This window comes from Bubalus kerabau, chromosome 2 (genome assembly GCF_029407905.1).
Source record: "Bubalus kerabau isolate K-KA32 ecotype Philippines breed swamp buffalo chromosome 2, PCC_UOA_SB_1v2, whole genome shotgun sequence".
NCBI classification, from domain to species: Eukaryota; Metazoa; Chordata; class Mammalia; order Artiodactyla; family Bovidae; genus Bubalus; species Bubalus kerabau.
In genome coordinates this window covers 31,451,458-31,471,782 of record NC_073625.1, presented here as the reverse complement: position 1 = coordinate 31,471,782, position 20,325 = coordinate 31,451,458, and the positions used below count along the sequence as shown (strand labels likewise).

Sequence of the window (20,325 nt, the reverse complement as noted above, 5' to 3'; positions counted from 1 at the left end):
AAGGGCCCTGATTATAGCGTCACTGGCAGATGGGACGGGGGCCAGAAAAGGGGTGCAAGTTCCGACTGTGTGCATGCAGCATTTCGTACTCATAAGACTGGATTTACAAACCTTAGCCTTATCTTTTCTGCCTAGGTGCCAAGCATATCAGAATCTGTCCAGATAAATAGCTTGGTTCAAACTTTCTCATACTGTATTTATTCACAGACTCTATTGAAAGACAAGAGACACGTGAGAATTTAAGTTTTCCCTCTTAAGTTTAGAGCCTTGGAAATTAAGGTCCTTCCAAACACACATTAAGGCTAATGAAAAACATAAATATATGCCTTTAAAAATGAAACCAAAGAACTTGTTTTTACACATGTGAAGTTGATTATATTAAAATGCTTGATTGGTGGTTTATACCTGGCACTTGAAAATATTTAATGTGGTTTGAATATTATTACCAGTTTATAGTCTACCTTTTGGGACACCATTAGCAGATATTTACTTTTCAATAAGTTCCCAGTTATTTTTGTGTTCTTTGAATTCTGTGCTATGAAAGTAGAGCAGATAGAGATCAACAGTAGCGCTTACCTGTTTGAAAAATTAATTTTTGAAGTAATTTATTTATGTTTATGCATTTGGAAGTTAAATGATGGAAATTCTGGCTCACAGAGACAAGGAAATTAGTTCCAGTTCATAAATTTTATTGACCTGTACGCCCTTCATAAACTCTTAGACACCAGAAGCATTTACCTGATTTTTTTTTTAATCCTGATTTTAATGTGTAGAGAAAATGATGTTAAAGTCTTTAAAAAAAATTCAACAAGCTTGAATTAAAAAGAAATGTTTTGTCCCCACTGAGACGCAAAAGTAAGTGCCTTTGCAAACTGGTGTTCCCAATTTCGATACTATCTTCTTTAGCTTTTCAATTACTCGTACTTCCTAGAAACAAAAGCAGTTTTACTTCATTCATTAGCAGAGTTAATTGACTTCTTTCCCTTTTGTTTTTTTTAACTAGATCGGAGTGAGAAGTAGATCAAATTTAGCTGAAAAGGTCAGGCTGAGCCTCCAGTATGAAGAAGCCAAAAGAAGGTAAGACCAGGGGACCGTGTGGCGGTCAGTGGTCAGTGGGCTCACCCGGCGTTTTCCAGAATTCATCTTTATTCCTCTGGTGACATCTGCTGGGCGCTCACCATGCGTTTTTTACTGAGATCACCTTTCAGATGTTGGAATATAAAGGTTGTGGGGTCTCCCCGACCCCACACGAAGCCAAAGAACGAGGAGAATTCATGAGAAGGGCAGGAATGGAACTGTGCCGTTCTTCCTGGAAGGAAGAAGCTTTAAGGCTGTACGGTACCTACTCACAATTTAAAGTGAGGAAGTTGGTTCCCCAGACAGTGCTGCAGAGACTCGGGTGCTGGGCTTGGTAGCAGCTCGGAGTTTGAAGGTAAACAGCTTCAAGCACCTTCCTTGGTGTCAGAGGGAAGCCCCCTGCTGGCGTCCTGGGGGATGTCTGGGTGTCACTCAGCTCTGGTGGTGGTCCCTCCTTTACCCTCTCCACGCTTCTTCAGCACAGCCTCACTGCCTTTTTCTTACCTGTGCCTCTGGAGAGGGTCTGGGAGACTCCTCTGTCCTCAAGTTGGCGACAGACTGAGCAGGTTTTCATAACACAGGAACTGTGCTTGTTCTGAGAGAGAGGGTCACACCGAAACCCTTCATCATTTTGCTTTTAAGAGTGTGAGGATGCTGCTATTCTGTTGTCTAGGAAGGCACTCGGGGCACAGGCCTGTATTACCAGAAGCATGAGCTGCTCAGCTGAGAACGTGCGTGGTTTCTCACTGCAAGGCAGCCCAGTAGGTGGATATTGAAGTACATCTGTTAATACTGGTGATGATAAGAATTTAAGTCATTGGCTAGGGGCTTCTTTGGCAGTCCATTAGATAAGACTTCGTCTTCCAATGCAGGGGGTGGGAAGCTGGAAATCCCATAGACCTCGCAGCCAAAAAAAACTCAAAGCATAAAACAGAAGCAGTATTGTAACAGATTCAATAAAGATTTTTTAAAACAATCCACATCAAAAAAATAAATAAATAAATCTTAAAAATTTAAAAAAAAAAGTCATTGGCCAGATTTCTTAGAGGTTGTCTGGCTTTAACAATGCCATTATTTGATCTGCCTCAATCCAATATTTGCCTCTGCGTAGCCTCTGTTACTAATATTACTTGGTTCTTTGATTTACTGAAAGAACCCTAAGCTTTGTTCCACAAATTATTAACCACCGTGAGCTTGAGCAAGTCACTTCGCCTCTCTGAGCAGCATAATACCCGGCTAATTTTAACGCCTGTAAAGTTTCCCAGGTGGATTGTAAATGTCTTGAGGGTAGGAAAAGTGTCGTGCACCGTGTTGTCTGCTTCCCATGTCCGGGACTGGCGGTTCCCCTCGGCCAGGACTGAGGGCTCCTTTGTGCTGTTGCGGCCTGGGGACCTGGGAGCCTGTTCGGGTCACTCAGGTTATGAGCACAGCAGCCCCTGAGCCGCCAGAATTCCTTGGCTCCGACATAAACAAAGCCAGGATCACTGTCTGGCTTTCCGAAGGAGAGCAGCCATAACTCAGAATTAATCTTGGGGAGGCGAGCCTCATCCCCCTTCATCCTTGGGGTTTGACTCAACTTCCCTTGGGCCAGCTTGAGCTTCTGCTGGACTCTGGCTCCATCTGGAGCTTAAACAGCACTTGTCTTCTAGGTGTTCTCAGAAAGCGTCACGGTTTCTTGCCCAGATTTAGCGCACTCTTTCCAAATCAAATTCAAGACCTACCTAACGCCTGATCCCACAAGCAACAGGTGCTGCTCTTTCTTTTACTACATCATTGCTCGCGCTTCAGTTGTTTAATTCAGTCCCATCAAGACTTAAGATGTTGGTTCTTTCCCATTCGGTTGCATTGCTGTTTCTGTTACCATTCGAGGTTTTGCTTTAGTTACTAGTGATTCTGAGGAGATGGTAAGTCTCGGGGGTTTCTCTGTGTGTTGAAAGTGCTTTTTCTTCCTTAATTCTGAATAAGTAAAGAATTTTGTGTTTACTTGTGTTTGGGTTGTTTCTTGGAAACCTATTTTCTCCTGCAGCCTTTTACATGCTTAATGAAGCTAATAATATCATGCTTATTTAGCATTTTGATGATTAATTTTCCGGTACGTTGAGACAGTTGTTTACAGTTTTGTGGTTAAAGCTGAAGAATAGCTGATGTTATATCTATCATAAGTGCAGATGACAGGTGAAAATCACAAGTACATTATACACACACCACAGTTTAAGGTGGCAACTTTCTTTTTAACTCAAACAGGAAACTTAAGGCATAAGAATGTGGAGCTACTTCCCTCTTGGTCCTGATAACATTTTTCAATCACCTTTTTCTTTTCTTCTACAACTTCTTCCATCTAAAAGTGGGGGCAGGCACCCCCTTTTCTCTCTTCATCATCTTCTGCTATGTGCTGTGATAATACCAGAGTAATCATCCAACATTTTGAAATAGGAATATAGGGTTCCTAATGCCAATATCAGTTGTGTTCATAGTTTACCTTTTTGAAAGATATTTATTTATCTATTTGTTTCGCTGCTCCAGGTCTTAGTTGTAGCTTGCAAACTCTTAGTTGTGACATGTGGGGTCTGGTTCCCTGACCAGGAATCGAACCCAGAGCCCCGGAGTTGGGAGTGAGGGGTCTTAGCCACTGGACCACCAGGGGAGTCCCCATAGTTTGCCTTGGTCTTGTGCTTGTGGTCAAAACAGCCAAGTGCCATTCTTCTCGTGAACAGTCCCAACAGCCCTCACAGTGCCCCAAACCAAGTTATTGGATTCGGGTGGTCATTCTGATTGAATCGTAGTTGACTTGATGGTTGAGTACGAAGCTCTAGACGCAGTGAGGTCTGGGATCAGCAAAATCATGAAGCTGGGGAGGAGTCCCTTGGCTGCGTTTTCCTCCTCCCCGCACTCCTGGCCACGTCGCTCCTTCCTGCCACCACCCTGGTAGGGCCCTTCCTGCTGCCGCTGCCAGCTGCTAGCTGTGTGCAGAGCAAAACCAGGTCGTCGCATGTCGGTGGGACCGGCTCGGGGAGTGTGCGGCACGTGGTGTAGACTCCGCCCAGGCCCGGAGCTGGAATCAAGCTCCCTGTGCATGGCCCAAGGACATGGCTGGAGGAGGCCCAGCCCGCCTGCTCTTCTCTGGCGATGCTGGAACCTTGAGGGGCTGCCTTGGTCGTGGTTTCGGGTGGCCCAGCCCTGTCTTCTCCCCTCCCCCAACTGGCTGATCTTCAGTTGCTGCCAGCGTAGCCCGGGTTCAGCATCTCGACCCAGAGGAAGCGAGCCAGCATGACAGCATTTCAGGCGTCAATCACCAGAGTTGCTGGTTTGTTTGTTTTTTAACAAAGTCCTCAGGTCTTCCTCCACGCATCAGGGCTGACTGGTCCTCTGCTTCTTAAGCATCTGTGTAGTTTGACCTTCATCCTTCTTTTCAGGTAGTAAGTGTGATAACCTGGATTCTAAAGGTGGGGAGGGTGAGGCGGATGAGAAGTAAGTGTAGCATCAGCTCAGGGACCCGACTAGGGCCTGTGGTTCCCTCAGCCTCTCACCCACCCGTCACAGCCGCCCCTGGGAGGTCAACCCCAAACTTAGCCTGCCTAGTGTTTCCCCCTCCTTGGGACTTCTTAGAATGTACATGGCCATTTTATTTTATTTTGTCTTATTTTATTTTCATAATATATATATTTTATAGAAGTACAGTTGACTCACAGTGTTTCAGGTGCACAGCAAGGTAATTCAGTTATACATATACACATATATTATCGAGGGTGGGGGGCTTCCCCAGTGGCTCAGATGGTAAAGAATCTGCCTGCAATGCAGGAGGCATGGGTTCGATCCCTGGGTTGGGAAGATCCCCTGGAGAAGGGAATCGCAACCCACTCCAGTATTCTTGCCTGGAGAATCCCATGGATGGAGGGGCCTGGTGGGCTACCGTCCATGGGGTCGCAAAAGAGACGCACCTTAGCGTCTAAACCACCACCATATTATTTTTCAGATTATTCTCCATTATAGGTTCTTAGAAGATACTGACTCTAGGTTTTATTTCAGTATGGCCAACCTGAAAATTGAACTGTCAAAGCTGGACAGCGAGGCGTGGCCTGGGACGCTGGACGTAGAGAAGGAGAAGCTGATGCTGATCCATGAGAAGGAAGAGCTTCTGAAGGAGCTGCAGTTCGTCACCCCACAGAGGCGCACGCAGGATGAGCTGGAGAGCCTGGAGGCGGAGAGGCAGCGGCTGGAGGAGGAGCTGCTGGCTGTGAGGGGCGTGCCCAGCCAGGCCCTGGCCGAGAGGTTCGTCCCTGCCTCAAACACACCTGCCCTTGTTGGACCGAGAGCCAGCACAAAGGACTTCCCCCCGTAGAGCGGTAAAGCACACTCTCCTTGGGCCCCTTGGCTCCTCCACAATTGCTGAGAACGTGAAAATGCCTGAGACAGATGTTGAATAAGTAAGGAATGTTGACAGAAAACCAGGAATGCAGTCTGATAACAGTGGCTGTAAACTATCACACTCTGATAAGAGAGATTATCTGGACTGTTAGAGCAGCCCGAAGCTTCCTACTCTGGGCTTTATTACTCACAAGAATGCAAAAGTTGATTGCTTTTCAGTTCACAAGGAAAAGACCTCTTGCTCCCTTTGATATTTCACCAGGTCACAAGACGTTCGCTTGGACTTTGTCAGTTGAAAATCCTCATCTGAAGCAGGTGGAAAATAGAAAGGAAAATACTTTAAGCCATTTTTAGATCTTCCTGTGGGAAGGTGTAAATTGATCATTTGATCTTAAAAAAAAAAATGCAGTTCTGTAAACAGATCAGCTGCACTCTCAGGCCGGGGGACGCGTGTGTACAGGTTTGCCATAAGGCCATTGCCCCCCGGGGTCCAGGCCGCACTGACAGATGCCCAGACCCGTTTCCCTGTCTCAACCATAGGCCAAGTAGCCCTTTAGAACCCCACCCCGCACCCATCATTTAGGCCCACAGGTAAGGAGCAGAATGAAGGGCAAGAAATTCACATTTGCATATTTTCAGGTGACCTGGAAGTAAGTTTAAAATCCCCCAGCCATAATCCAGTCCCTTTTTTTTCTTTTTTTTTTTAAACTTCTTGGCTTCTTGCATGCCTTGTCCTCTATACACGTTTAAGGTTGTATGTTGACATAATACCAAAGTATTTGAGAAGTAGAGTGGTGGAGAAGGTGGGGATGGTGGGCAGGGAAAAGCAGCTCTGACATTGCTAGTCACGTGTTAGCGTGGGCACCTGTTTAACCGTGACCGTGTGGGGAGCGTTGGCCTCCGTGAGTTAAGGTGCTGACGGAGATGACTCGTGGCTGCCGCCTCACAGCTTTCGGGAGCGTGAGAAAGTATCCGGGGGACCTGTTACAGATGACGGCCTTTCGCTGTCTTAAATACTTGTCGTCACTCCCCTGCGTCTCCTCCCCTCCCGCGCTGACATCTCTAGTCTTGTGAGCTGCAGGCTCAGCCCACAGGCAGGTGTGAGCCGGGCTGGCCAGGTAGGGATCCATCTGAGCAAGACCAAAAGGAACAAAACGTAAGGGTCAGAAGGCAGACTTCAGTTGTTTCCCTGAATTATCTTGATGCTCTTGAGTGTCTGTGTCTGTGTTTCTTCAATTTCAAGATTTAAGAGATTCTCAGGTGAGATTCTGGGTCGTTACTGACTTGTGGTCTCCGCAAGAGTCCACAGAACTCACATAAATTATCAGCCGGCGGGAGCCCCCAGAATCCCGCAGCCCCAGTCCTTGAGGCGGCCCTGACTCACAGGACCAAGGGGATCAAGCTCGCCCTCTAGTGGTCGTAAAGCGCATCGGGCGGAGTAATGCTCCGTGTGACCCGTCTTCTGCAGAGAAAGGGCTCTCAAATGAAAAAAGCCTTCCTACGCATCTGCCTGTCCTTTCCTTGCAGTTACTGAAATTCCTTAAACCCTGCACTTTCCTACAGCTGATAAGATCTTAACATTGCTCCTTCTTTTTTCGTAACTTTTAGAGGTTTTGCCTTATGTCTTGCCAAGATGTCTTCATTCTCTCTTAATTATAAGAATATTTTTGCCACTGGTTCTGAAAAAAAGGGTTTCCCTTGTGGCTCAGCTGGTACAGAATCCGCCTGCAATGTGGGAGACCTGGGTTTGATCCCTGGGTTGGGAAGATCCCCTGGAGAAGGGAATGGCTACCCACTCCAGTATTCTGGCCTGGAGAATTCCATGGACTATCCAGTCCATGGGGTCACAAAGAATCAGATACGACTGAGCGACTTTCACTTCACTCACTGAAAAAAAATTTGTAGCAAGTGGGAGGCGGTATGAATGTAATTTTGTTTTTTGTTTTTTGTTTTTTAATGGAAAAGGAACTTGTTCCTTCTGTAGATGATATGCGCCTTCACCCTGGGGACACTGGGGCAGAGGTGAGGGGTATGACGAGCCGTGGTGTGGAGCCGTGGGACCATGGGAGGGGTCCTTTGGGGCCAGATGGAAGAGATCCTTCTCACTCAGGAGGACCACCGGCCCCGGCTGGAGAAGAGTGAGGGGAGACAGGGCTGATGTCTGAGTAGCATCTTGGGCCCTACCACAGAAGGGGGAGAGGTCATTTCCCAGGAAGGAGACTGGGAACCAGCTCCCACCGGGAGAGGCTCTGATCCCATCAAAAACAGGAGGTGGGGCTCTTGACCAAGGACAGTGACAGCCGCACCCACCTGGCGGGGCTTCTGTGACTCCTGGAGCCTTCGTTAAGCTTCTCTCAGTGACCTGTTACCTAGACACCTGCTGGACGGGGCCTGGGGAGGGGGTCCTGGGCTCTCCAGGCAGCCTGGGTGGAATGGGGAGAAAGAGCTGAGGCCTGCCCTCCAGGAGCTTAGGGTCCAGTGGTGGGACACAGGCCAGGCCTCGGGGGTTCAAGGGAACCAGAAAGGGTCCAGAAGAGCAGCACCTGAGCCATCATCAGGGAAGGACACGGGGACCATCAAGTATGACTGACTAGGACAGAAAGCTTCGAATTTAAATTGCAGCATGAAACACACTGTCTCACTGAAGCCTCCTTCAGTTCAGTTCAGTCGCTCAGTCGTGTCCGACTCTGTGACCCCATGGACTGCAGCATGCCAGGCCTCCCTGTCCATCACCAACTCCCAGAGTCCACCCAAACTCATGTCCATCGAGTTGGTGATGCCATCCGACCATCTCATCCTTTGTCGTCCCCTTCTCCCACCTTCAGTCTTTCCCAGCATCAGGGTCTTTTCAAATGAGTCAGCTCTTTGCATCAGGGGGCCAAAGTATTGGAGTTTCAGCTTCAACATCAGTCCTTCCAATGAATATTCAGGACTGATCTCCTTTAGGATGGACTGGTTGGATCTCCTTGCAGTCCAAGGCACTCTCAAGAGTCTTCTCCAACACCGCAGTTCAAAAGCATCAATTCTTTGGTGCTCAGCTTTCTTTATAGTCCAACTCTCACATCGAAACATGACTACTGGAAAAACCATATCTTTGACTAGATAGACCTTTGTTGGCAAAGCAATGTCTCTCTTTTTAACACACCAGAAAACCTTCATATATGTGTGACACTTAGTTTTAAAACTTACCTCAAAAGTACTGCTTCTGTATCAGGTAGATTGAAGGACTTTCTCCAGACCTTTGTGTACCTTCTAATTCAATTCATCTACTTTGAATTAATATTTTTCCTTGTTTTTGTGTATATGTAAGAGATTTAAAAAAAAAAATAGGGATGATACTCCTTTTCAAAATACACCTGTGAAAGCTGTGAATTAAGAATTTATCACCTTTTGAAGTACTAAACAAAATGACAAGAGTTACTTTTTTTTTAATTTTAACACAGAGTGAAATTGTGTTGGTGAGACATCAAAGGATAGATATCTATAAATAAAATATGGGCATGTTTCCTCGCTGCCTAAAACGTACATAGGATTTCAAAGAGGTTGAAAAATTAGGGAAGTTTTCTTTTTCTGCAAAGAAAAGTAGCTAATTTTTGTATCGGCACCTTGCAGGGTGTGCTGAGGCTCTGAACACGGGAGATTGGTTTTGATGTCTGCGGAGTTCTTTCACGCACGTGGCTGGCTCCGTTTGATCCCTTGCACAGCCTTAGCAGGTGGACACGGCAGGATTATAATCACCATTTTACAGATGAAGTCAGGAGCCACAGTTAGGTGACTTACCGTAAGAACACGCCAGTAAGCAGCCCACCCCAGAACTGAAATTGTGATTTCCTGGGTCCCCTTCTGCTCTTTTCAATGATGTCTAAAGACCCTGATGTAGACAGTATGTTTGATGTGTTTTTAAAATGGCTTACTCAAGTACACAATCCCATAATACTTGGGTTTTTTTTTCAATCTCATAAAAACTTGTTCAGCTGAATGTGGATTAAGTTTCATGAAAATCCAGTTGCAGGTGATGAGAGGTGCTGTCGAAGGAAATCACTTTTATGTCTTTTGCTTGCTCAAAGGGTTAAGCCAAGATTAGCTCACACTGGGAATATGGACACTGGACTAATTTGTTTCTTAATCGCCAGAATTCTCATCAAAATAAAATTGGAATTCTTGTCACTGAATATGATTTCAGAACAGTCCTTACCAAATTCCATGCTCAGATGATCTTTCCTAATTCCTGTTATTTCCTAATTCCTGTTATTGTTGTCAGATGTTTTAGTAACGGAAGCGGAAGTCACAAGCCTGCAGAAGGATCCTTACTCTTTGCTCATCTCCTTTGTTTTCTTTTCCTCCCCACTGTCTTTCCCTAATTTGTGAGTGTGAGGGTTTTTTTACTCATTTAAGAAAATTTTAGAATACCAGAATTCTACAAGTTCTAGTAACACTGGCCATGTGGACATCTCTCCCCCTTCACTCAGTGGCTGTGGATGGCTCTGACCACTTTCCTTCTGATGGGTGGTTCTGTTTTCTCTGTGTTGAGTTCATTTGGATTTCACAAGGGAAAATAATAAGAACCTTTTTATTTTCCCTTCAGTTTCTATGCTTATCGTAGTTACGTCGAAAATAAATTTATTTCTCTCTTTTTTTTTTTTGTCTAGATTGAAATTGGAAGAGCGAAGGAAAGCGCTGCTACAGAAACTTGAAGAAACTACTAAATTAACTACACATTTGCATTCACAACTTAAAAAGTAAGCCTGTTTGGTTCTTGAAGGGAAAATTTTTCTTGGCTACCTTCAGGCATGTTGCAATTCTGCTTCAATTACCTCCTCTTTATTTTTGATGACTTAAAAGTAAGAAAATAGTTACACTGGTACAGTTAAAACCTAGATGACCAGATTTAAAGTTGGAGAGACTTGTTTGTTTGCTTTCATGAACCCCAGGGTCCTGTTTGGAAGCTGTTTGCAATGTGTTGGAAAGAAGATATATTTGAATGATCAGGACATACTTAGGAAAATAACACATTTCTCCACATCATCCCTTCTTTTAAAAAGGGAGATTTGCCCTAAAATAGCCACACATTCACTTCCAAAATATACACAGAAAGAGGAAGAAGGGAAGTGAGCCTAGCGGCCTTTGTCTTTAGAAGCTGGCCTTTTCCTCTCTCACAATAAAAGATTTCGTTCTTTAAGTCACTGCATTAACCCTTCATACTGTTTACCTCCACACACACACTTTTATATATTTTTAGTTGCACGGTTGCGTCTGGATATTTATGCAGACAGATTTATCAATAGATGTTTGATCCCTTTTTTAAATTTTTTGTAAACTTTTACACGAGGAGGAGTATTTTTGGTAAGAGTAGGATTGCTCCTTAAAGAGCCTTTAGAGAGCCGGGTTGGAAACGTTCGAGACTGGCCATGGAAACGTGTGGTGTGCCAGCAGATGCCCTTACCCAGTCGTTGGCCTTCATCTTTGGCATCACTTGGTTCCTTCCCTCTCTGCCGAAGGAGCCAGCAGAGGCTTCCATCCACATCATCGAAGTTTCTTGTTTTGTTTTTGTTTTTTAAGTTTTATTTATTTATTTATTTTGGCTGTGCTGGTTTTCCGTTGTTGCGTGGGCTTTTCTCCAGCTGTGGCGAGCAGGGGCCCCTCTCTAGCTGCTGTGCTTGGGCTGCTTGTGGCAGCGGCGTCTCTTGTCGCTGAGCACAGGCTCCAGGGTGCTCGGGCGTCAGTAGCGGCAGCCCCCGGGCTCAGTAGCTGTGGCGCACAGGCTGCGTGGCTGCTCAGCGTGCAGGGTCTCTGCCGCTGAGCCGCCAGGGAAGCCCACGTCCAGGCTCTCACCGTGCTCCTTCCCCTCCCAGCCTCTCCGCCAGCACGCTGTCCGTGTCCTCCGGAAGCAGCCTGGGCTCCCTGGCCTCCAGCCGGGGGTCCCTGAACACATCCAGCAGAGGGTCGCTGAACTCCCTCAGCTCCAGCGAGCTCTACTACACCAGCCAGGGCGACCAGCTGGACACGGATTATCAGTACAAACTGGACTTCCTCCTGCAGGAGAAAGGCGGCTACATGCCTTCCGGCCCCATCACCACCATCCACGAACACGAGGTGGCCAAGTCCCCGAGCCAGCCTGGCCAGAGCGGCCCCGGGGGGGCGGCAGCCGCAGCCGCAGCCCCAGGCCACCCCACGCCCCTGGCCGAGCCCCCCAAGTCCGTGACATCCCTGTCCTCGAGGTCCTCCCTATCTTCCCTGTCTCCGCCTGGCTCCCCCTTGGTCTTGGAAGGTGCATTCCCCATGTCTACCCACGACAGCCCCCTCCACCAGTTCTCTGCTGACTTTGAGGACTGCGAGCTGAGCAGCCACTTTGCAGACATCAGCCTCAGAGAGCATCAGCTGCTGCTGGACCCTGACCCGGGAGGAGCGCCCTCGTCTCTGCTGGACGAGAACAAGGAGCTCGGCGAGTGTGCTCAGGAGCCGCTGTATGAGGGGCCCGCAGGTACACAGAGACCCAGCTCTAAGCTGCCCCTGCCAAACCATCTTAGAGGATGAAGGGAGGTATCTTTTTCTGTGGGAGCAAGTATTGGTACATGTCCCCCTTCTCTTTCTGCTCCTCTTTTCTCATTTTGGCTTCATTTGGGAAAGAACGTTTATTGCTATAACTTGCACATTTTTTTTTTCTCATCAAATACAAATCTCCTTCCGTATTTAATAGATTTAATCATTAAATGTCCATTATATCATCTGGAACCCTGCTGTGTCCTGCAGCTGCCTGGGGACATACTTTGTGAACATTCTTCAGGCTTTCAGATAAGGGTCTGTTTCTAAAATAGTGAGGTGGGGAAGAGGACTTTTTTTTTTTTTTTCAAAGTTGTCCTAAAACAGATTCAAACCAAGGCAATTAGCATAGCAGCTAATTAGTACCAAGGTTCAATGTTTAGATTGCTATGGGAATTCTCTATAAATACAGTTTCTGTTTCATGCCAGACTCTCCCTTTCCGTGGAGAGTTAATTTGGAGAAAGCGGTCCCAGCCTGCGGTATCGCCCTGCCACCTTCTGGCTGTAGAGCTAGTTGCCGTGGGGTTGAGTTCCCACTCCTGCCTCTGAGCTCAGAGAGGCAGAAACAGAGGGGGAATCTACTGCGCTTTAATTGCTTACTTTTGCGAGGCCGGAGCTTTTAATACAGCAGATGTGGTTGTAAAGATCCCGGGATGGCATGCACCTTGGTTGGCAGGTGGTCACAGCTATGGTCCGAGGAGCCCGCCCCAAACACGATAAGAAAGAGACTCCAGCGCCTGGGGTGCAGACAGAGATGCTGGGTGGTTCGTGTGCCGCTCGCCCGACAGGTGCCAAAGCTGCAAGTGACGTGTTAACTGAAATAAATAGCCGGAAAGAAAAGGAACACCAAAGCAGTGTTTACAGAATGGCTCCAGCAAAGCAGAGACGTGCTGTGGGGCCTCACGCCTGCCCCCTGGAAGGTGTGCGGTGTGTGGCACTGGGGCCCACCACCCCCTGGAGCCAGCCGGACCTGCACTCGCATCTCAGGGGCCGCTCAGTTCCAGCGAGCACGTTGCCCCATCTCTCAGGCTCGTTTGTTCCTCACCTGCAAGGTGGAGGCAGCACTGTATCTACCTTGTGAGGTGCTGGGAAGGTTGATGCTCTCATAATGCATCAGAAGCATCAGCCATGCCTGGCGCTTGGTGTGCAGCTCACGGGAGTTAATATCACCCCTGTGACGCTGAGCAATGCAAACTCTGCCAAACCCATTTCCTACCACAAACCACTGACATCTATGAAAGGAAGATAAAGCAAGAGAGAGGGAAGAAAGAGGAGTGGGTTTTTGTTTTTCTTCTGTGCTCTGGGCCTAAAGGACCTTACAGTTCCCGAGCATTTCGTCCTGTCCCTGTTGGATGGTGGAAATCAAGAATACCTCCGAAGTCCTTCCACAGTCAGTCTCTGTCACCGTCAAAGTCAATTTCAGGCTGCTGTGGTTATTCCTGGGGGTAATCAATAAATCATGTCATCACCTTCACCACTCATGAAGGAGAGGTGGGCGGAGAGAAGGCACACCATCATCAAGGAAGAAGCGTTCCCCCTGCCAGAAATAAAAAGGGAAAGGCAGCAATCAATCCAGAATCTAGAGCCTCAAGACTTAAACATCTTAACAAGATGTAAAGTCACGACTCAGAAGGGGGGTGAAATGCATACCAGTGTGGATCCCTGCTCTCCGCTGGCCGAGGATGAAAGCGCTCCATGGGCTTGCAGCTTATTACACGGGAGCACAGCTTCAGACGAGGCTGCCGGCTCTCCACAGGACGCCCAGCCATGAATATGAGTCAGAGATAAAAGTTAAGTGGGAGTCAGTGAGGATTCAGTAACTCACAGTTTTTAATGGTATTTAGCCAGTGAGGAATTCTGTAAGTCAAAGATGTTTCCCCTTTAACTTCTATTAGAGCAGCAGCTGGGGGGATGGAGACTGGAGAGACGTTTCTTCCATCGAGCACCAGAAGCTGTTATGGAAACTTTTCCAGCACTTGAGGGAGGCAGACAGCTTCTTACCCCTGACCGTGGCATCTGTAGTGATCACTGAGACAAGGGAGGCAGGGGACTCAGGAGAGTGTGTGCCACTGATCCATCCCCTTAAAATATCCCAGGACCGGGGAACACCAGATTCTTTCCCAAATAATGACCAAAATAACAAGTATCCCAGGATTTTGTAAGTCATAGCACCTGGAATCATCCACTTCTGTTGATTTGAATAGTAACATCCTTGATTCTCAGTGGAAATTTTATTTTGAGTTTCTCAGAACCAAAGCATGTGTGTGCCTGTGTGTGTGTGTGTGTGTGTTGGGTGTGGGTGTGTATGTGTTAGACTTAACTTTTCCTAAGAAGAAATCCTAATGGTGGCTGTCACTCTGCCCTCCCTAGATGTTGAAAAATCGTTACCAAAAAGAAGAGGAATCCACTTGCTGGGGGAGAAGACCGCCTGCGTGTCGGCTGCGGTCTCGGATGAGTCGGTGGCTGGGGACAGCGGGGTCTACGAAGCGTTCGTGAAACAGTAAGGACCCAGCCCGAGTGGCTGCTGCACGCACGTGGGTGACCGGCTAGGAGGGCCCTGCCCTCCGTCCACTCGCTGCAGCGGGAAGCGCTGTGGGCATTAAAGCAGGGGCAGGCCTGAGAAGGTCAGGGGTGCCGGCAGCATCCCACTGGCAGGGAAGTGAGGAACAGGTTGATGTGCTCATCAGCTGAACCTCTTAGAGACGTAAACTCAATTTTTTAAAATTTATTTATTTATTTGTGTCAGGTCTAGGTAGCAGCACAGGGCATCTCCACTGTGGTTTGTGGGTTTCTGTAGCTTCAGCGCCCAGACTTCCATGTAGCTGTGGTGCAAGGGTGTAGTTTCCCTGAGGTGTGTTGATCTGAGTTCTCAGACCAAGGGTCACCGTGTCCCCTGCACACTGGACCACCAGGGAAATCCTGCAAGCTTGATTTACTGGGCACGTCACAGCGGCCGCCCAGTGCCCGTTTGGCGCACGGAGCGTCTCATGTGTGCAGGTCTCAGGCAGCCCAGTCCGGGGTGCGGCACGTCCTGGGGAGCCATGGGAAAGCCAGCCACCAGGCAGGCCTCCCCCTCGGAGCCCAGGTGCAGAGTCCTCCCGACGAGGGGAAGCCAGATATGAAAGAGTGAGCTTGCAGTGGGGTCAGGCCCATGGGCCAGTCCAGGAGTGCCGTTAGTTCAGGGTTTTGTTCAGAATCAGTGAGGGGCAAACAGTTCCCAGGTGGCACTAGTGGTGAAGAACCCGCCTGCCAATGCAGGGAGAGGTAAGCGACGCGGGTCCTCCCTGGGTTGGGAAGATCCCCTGGAGGCGGGCACGGCAACCCCCTCCAGTGTTCTTGCCTGGAGAATCCAATGGGCAGAGGAGCCTGGCGGGCTACAGTCCATGGGGGTCGCAGAAAGTCAGACACCACCGAAGCGACTTAGCATGCATGCAGGCAGACAGCGACCACAGCTCCACGTGTCCTGCCGTTGCCCCATCCGCAGGCCCAGTGAGGCCGAGGACGTGCCGTACAGCGAGGAGGACACCGTGGTCATGGAGACGGCCCAGGTGCAGATCGGGCTGAGGTGAGGACGGCTCCGGAAGGGCGGCTTCCTGCCTCCCTGCGCCGGCGAGTGGCCTGTGCCCTGCCTCATCTCATCCACTTCTCTCTGAACAGATACGAGGCAAAAAGGTCAAGTTTCATGGTGATTGTAGCACAACTCCGAAATCTGCATGCCTTCCTGATACCTCACTCTTCAAAAGTGTAAGTAGAATCTGTGGAGAACAAATCGAAGAACTTCAAATTACCGAGTGAGAATTTTACATCTAGCAGCTCATCCAGGTGAAGACACGGGGAAGAATATAGCAGGGCTGGTCATGCCTTCATGAGCTCTAGATAGAGACGAAGAGGGGGTGAGGCAGGCCCACCCCCTCCTTTGGTTTTATGAACGGGACAGCGAGGTGGGGGCTTAAGGGGGTGGCTCCAACACCCCAGGAGCCTGCCTCCCAGCTCTGAGGTTGGGGGTCCCCATCAATAGTGTTCAGGGGTGACTGGCTGCTGAGTCTATCAGTGACTTCTCCCTCCTAACTGAAGGCAAAAGGAGAAGGGGGAGACAGAGGATGAGATGGTTGCATGGCATCACCGACTCATTGGATATGAGTTTGAGCAAACTCCGGGAGATAGTGGAGGACAGGGGAGCCTGGCGTGCTCAGTCCATGGGGTCACAAGGAGTCGGACATGACTCAGCGACTGAATGACAACAGGAAGGCAGAGAAAGACGATTTCTCCCGCTTCACCTCCAGCCTTAACGGCTGCTGCCCAGGGTCCACTAGGTTTCTCATGCTGAGTCCCCGTAATCAGTGTCGATACAAAACACATAAATAATATGGCCTTCCTCAGTTCTTCACGTGAACTTATACTTTTTATTATCGGAGAAGGAAGCTCTTTAGAATATGAATTAGAAAGCCTGGAAATGGGGCAGTGGGGAGGGATTTAATGGGTATTCTGTTTCTGGGAATTTAACAGAATTTAAATACCTCATGCTGTTTATAGGGACTGTGGGTCCTCATATAATATGCGCTCAGAAAACTCACTTGAAAGTGGTGGTAGAAGGTACTGTTTTTGTCAGACTCTTCCTCTGAATTTGACAAAGCATGAAACCGTTGATCATATCTGAGACTTCTGAGATGTTAGGCAGTGATTTTTTGAACTGTTAAAAATTCATCTCTCTTAAATTGTCATAACTGTACACTCCTTAGTGTTTCTTTTCCTCTGGAAGGACAAGACGTCCCACCCCTAGGGAATGACCATCAGCATTTCTTGTCTAATGCACAGGATGAGTGTTCTTTGGGACACAGTCACCCGTGTCTACTTGGTGTCCCCACTTTCCCAGGTCCAGGTGGTGATCACTGTGGAACTGGCCGGACATGGGCAGGCGGGACATAAATCCGTCCACTCCTAGGTCTTCATCCCCCTCACTTCCCTACCGAGGGCCTTTGCTGCAGCTCCAGGGCGGGGGGGCAGGCTCGGCCTGGCATGATACAGGATGCTGCGGGCACCGGTGTGTTAGGAACAGAGCCTCCGAGCCCCTGGGTATGACAACGATGACCGTGGTGGCCGTGAGCCTGGGGTTGGCGATGAAGTCGGTGTCCCCGGTGCTCCTCCCCCGGGAGGATCATTCCAGACACCAGTTTCGAAGTCAGGATCATTGAACCGGTGAATCCATTTCATCCTTGTTCTTTGCAGGTATTTCCGGGTTGCTCTGCTTCCCTCCTCAAGTGACGTCAGCTGTCTGTTTCGAACGAAAGTGCACCCAGCTGCGGAGTCCCTGCTGTTCAGTGATGTGTTCAGAGTGGCCATCTCCCAGACGGCCCTGCAGCAGAAGACCCTAAGGGTGGACCTGTGCTCCGTCGGGAAACACCGCAGGGAGGAGTGCCTGGTAGGGCCTCTCATTTCAACCTTCAGGTGACACCACTGGACGTGCTGAGAGTCCCTTTCCAGTGGCCATTCTCCCAGCCCCGAACTACTGCCTGTCTGCCCAGTGTCTCCAACACAGCCCAGCAGTGACTTCATTTTTTTGTCTGAAGTCTTAATCTCTGCTTTCCGTTCTCTTTATTTCGGACCTTTCTGATTTTGCTTAGCAATTATGATCCTCTGTAAAAATCAAGTTCTTTATTTCTAACCTTTGGAACTTTGGCCTCTGTTATGATCATCACTGTAGAGTATGCGTATTTATTCCCAATATGAGCCCAGTGCTGGGCACTTTACATACATTATCTCACTCATCCCCTCGACAGTCTCAGGAAAAGGGTATGATGACATTTGCAGATGAGGAACTCCTTAGAGGGGTCATGTGTTCAAGGTCACGCAGCTTGTGAATATGGATAAATATCGAAAGGACATCCCACCCCTAGTTCACTGTTCAAATTTAATTTAAGCAGAACAGTGAGTAAAGTTCCCTACTTGAGCATGTTCTCCCAGCGATGGGGGTAGAGCTGGTAGGAAGACCTCAGTATGACTGTTAAGAGCGATAGGATACTTGCACGCCAGCACAGAAGACTGCACACGTCAACTGATAGCGGGTTCAGCCCACCACTGTGTACATCAGTACATCCCAGCAGAGTTGCACAGGGTGTTCAGGCACAGGTGTCTAGAGGTGTGCCCAGGTGTTCAGGAAGCCATGCTGTCTCCAGCTGAAATGCATGTAGCTCAAGGGTCAGCTGTAACACCAATCAAAAAATCAACCCTGGGATTCTTTCAAGGTCCAGTTACACACAGATTTTTTTTTTTACCTACTAAATTCATGCCGTAATACTACATAATCTGTGGTTGGTTGAATCTGAGGCTGTGGAACCTTGAATACGAGGGCCAACACATGGATTTTCAACGGCAGAGTGGGGAGTGCTGTCGGCCCCCCTAACCCTCATGGTGTTCAAGAGCCAACTGCATTTTTCTTTTTTAACGTTTCTTACTTAGTCACACCTGAAAATATAAGACATCTCGAGGTTTAAAAAAAGAAATCCACCAATGCTTTGTATCATGAGTATTGCATCTTTTTTTTCCCCTAAAACAAGCTTGTCTAATAATCTTCATTATATTAGAGGGAGCAAATATAGATTGAAACATTTCATTTTCTCTCTCTCTTTTTTTCCCCTTGTTTCCTTTCCTTTCACACAGGCCGGAACTCAGATCAGCCTGGCGGACCTACCCTTTTCCAATGAGATTTTCACTCTGTGGTATAACTTGCTTCCCTCAAAGCAAATGCCCTGCAAGAAGAGTGAAGAGGAGACTGAGGACTCGGTATTTCAACCAAGCCAGCCACTCGTGGATTCCGTAGACTTGGTGAGTCAAGTCTTACTGAGACACTTAGGTCTGCAGCCCCTCTGAAATTAATCTTTGTGTAGGCTTTGAGGTAGAGGTCAGGGTCGTTTCTTTTTTTTATCCATGTGATAGCCAATTGACCCAGGATTATTTGTTGAAAATACATCTTTCCTTAACTGCACTGCAGTGCCAGCTTTTATCCTAAGTCAGATGACTTCTGCGTGTTAGCCTGTCCCTGAACTTTCTCTTCTGCTCTGTTGGCTTAGTTGTCTATCTCTGTCTACAATACTAGGCTTTTTCAAAATGAAGGCTTTCAAGAATTCATCATTTAGAATGATTTTTTCTGAGGCTATTTATAGATAATTGCTATCAGATTAAGGAAGTTCCCTTCTCTTTCTAGTTTGCTAAGGGTTTTATTATGCATGGATATTGGATTTTATCAAGCATTTTTACTGTATCTATCTCCTAAGATGATTACATGGCTGTTTCCTTTTATTTTCTCAATGTAGTGGATTATACATTGATTGACTTTTGAATGCTAAATCTGTTTCAGATTCCTGGAATAAAGCAGACTGAATTGTGGTGTATCTAATACATGTGTTTACATATATTCTATCATAAAGAATGTTGAGACCTGCTTTATGGCTTAGCAGGTGTTCAGTTTTAGTATCAGTTCCATATACTCTTGAAAAGGATGTATTTTCTGCAGGTCACCTTTGTTGGTTTTGCTTTTCAAATCTTCTGCATTTATTGATTTTTCAATTTGCTTATTTTATCACTGTTTAAAGGTACAGTAAAATCTCCAGCTTATGCTTATGGATGACTGTTTCTTCTTTTAGTTCTGTTAGTCTTTGCTTTATGTATTTTGCATCCAGGTTATTAGATGAATATAAATTTAGCATCATATTGTATCTTTCTGTTCAACTGACCCTTTTATCTTTATAAAATATCCCTCTTGCTAATAACACTGATATTAATAATCATATCAGTTTTTTTGGTTAGCATTTGCATGGTTTATCTTTTATTATTCTTTTACTTTCAACCTTTCTGAGTTCTTATATTTAAAGTGCTTCACTTGTAAGCAGTACTTAGTTGGTTTTGATGTCTTATCCAGTTTTAAAATCTTTTAATTGAAGTATTTATTTACACTTAATGCTATTATTGTTATATTTGGCTTTGAACCTTTCATCTTACTCTTTGTTCCCTTTTAGTCCTTTTTTTTTTCCCCTTCTTTTGGATTAACCAAGTATTTTTAAACTTAGATTTTTCTTTCTTCAGATCATTAATTAGTACTACAGTCTTTTCTTTTTTGCTGTTTCCCTGATGATTACAGCATGCATCCTTATTAGAAACTGTGTTAAATTAATGCTTTTTGCTTTTTTGCAAATGGTACAAAGATTTTTAAAGGCTTTTCTTTTACTTCATGATTCTCTTTCCTCCTCCTGTGCAATTACCGGATATATTTTAGTTACATTTATTTTAAATCCCGCAATACATTATTATCATTGTTTTATTGACAATCAGCATTTATTCAGGTTTCTC

General features: G+C 47.0%; 1 protein-coding gene across 1 annotated transcript in view; it reads left to right on the top strand.

The window, feature by feature from the left end:
• Positions 1-20,325, top strand: part of WWC2 (WW and C2 domain containing 2) — a 153,829-nt gene that overhangs the window by 111,441 nt on the left and 22,063 nt on the right. The window contains exons 8-16 of the mRNA XM_055567449.1: positions 1,004-1,077; positions 5,104-5,346; positions 10,092-10,181; positions 11,295-11,923; positions 14,353-14,482; positions 15,467-15,547; positions 15,640-15,726; positions 17,209-17,401; positions 18,640-18,804. Of these exons, the coding sequence (XP_055423424.1) occupies positions 1,004-1,077; positions 5,104-5,346; positions 10,092-10,181; positions 11,295-11,923; positions 14,353-14,482; positions 15,467-15,547; positions 15,640-15,726; positions 17,209-17,401; positions 18,640-18,804 (1,692 nt within the window). The remainder of the gene's footprint in view (positions 1-1,003; positions 1,078-5,103; positions 5,347-10,091; positions 10,182-11,294; positions 11,924-14,352; positions 14,483-15,466; positions 15,548-15,639; positions 15,727-17,208; positions 17,402-18,639; positions 18,805-20,325) is intronic.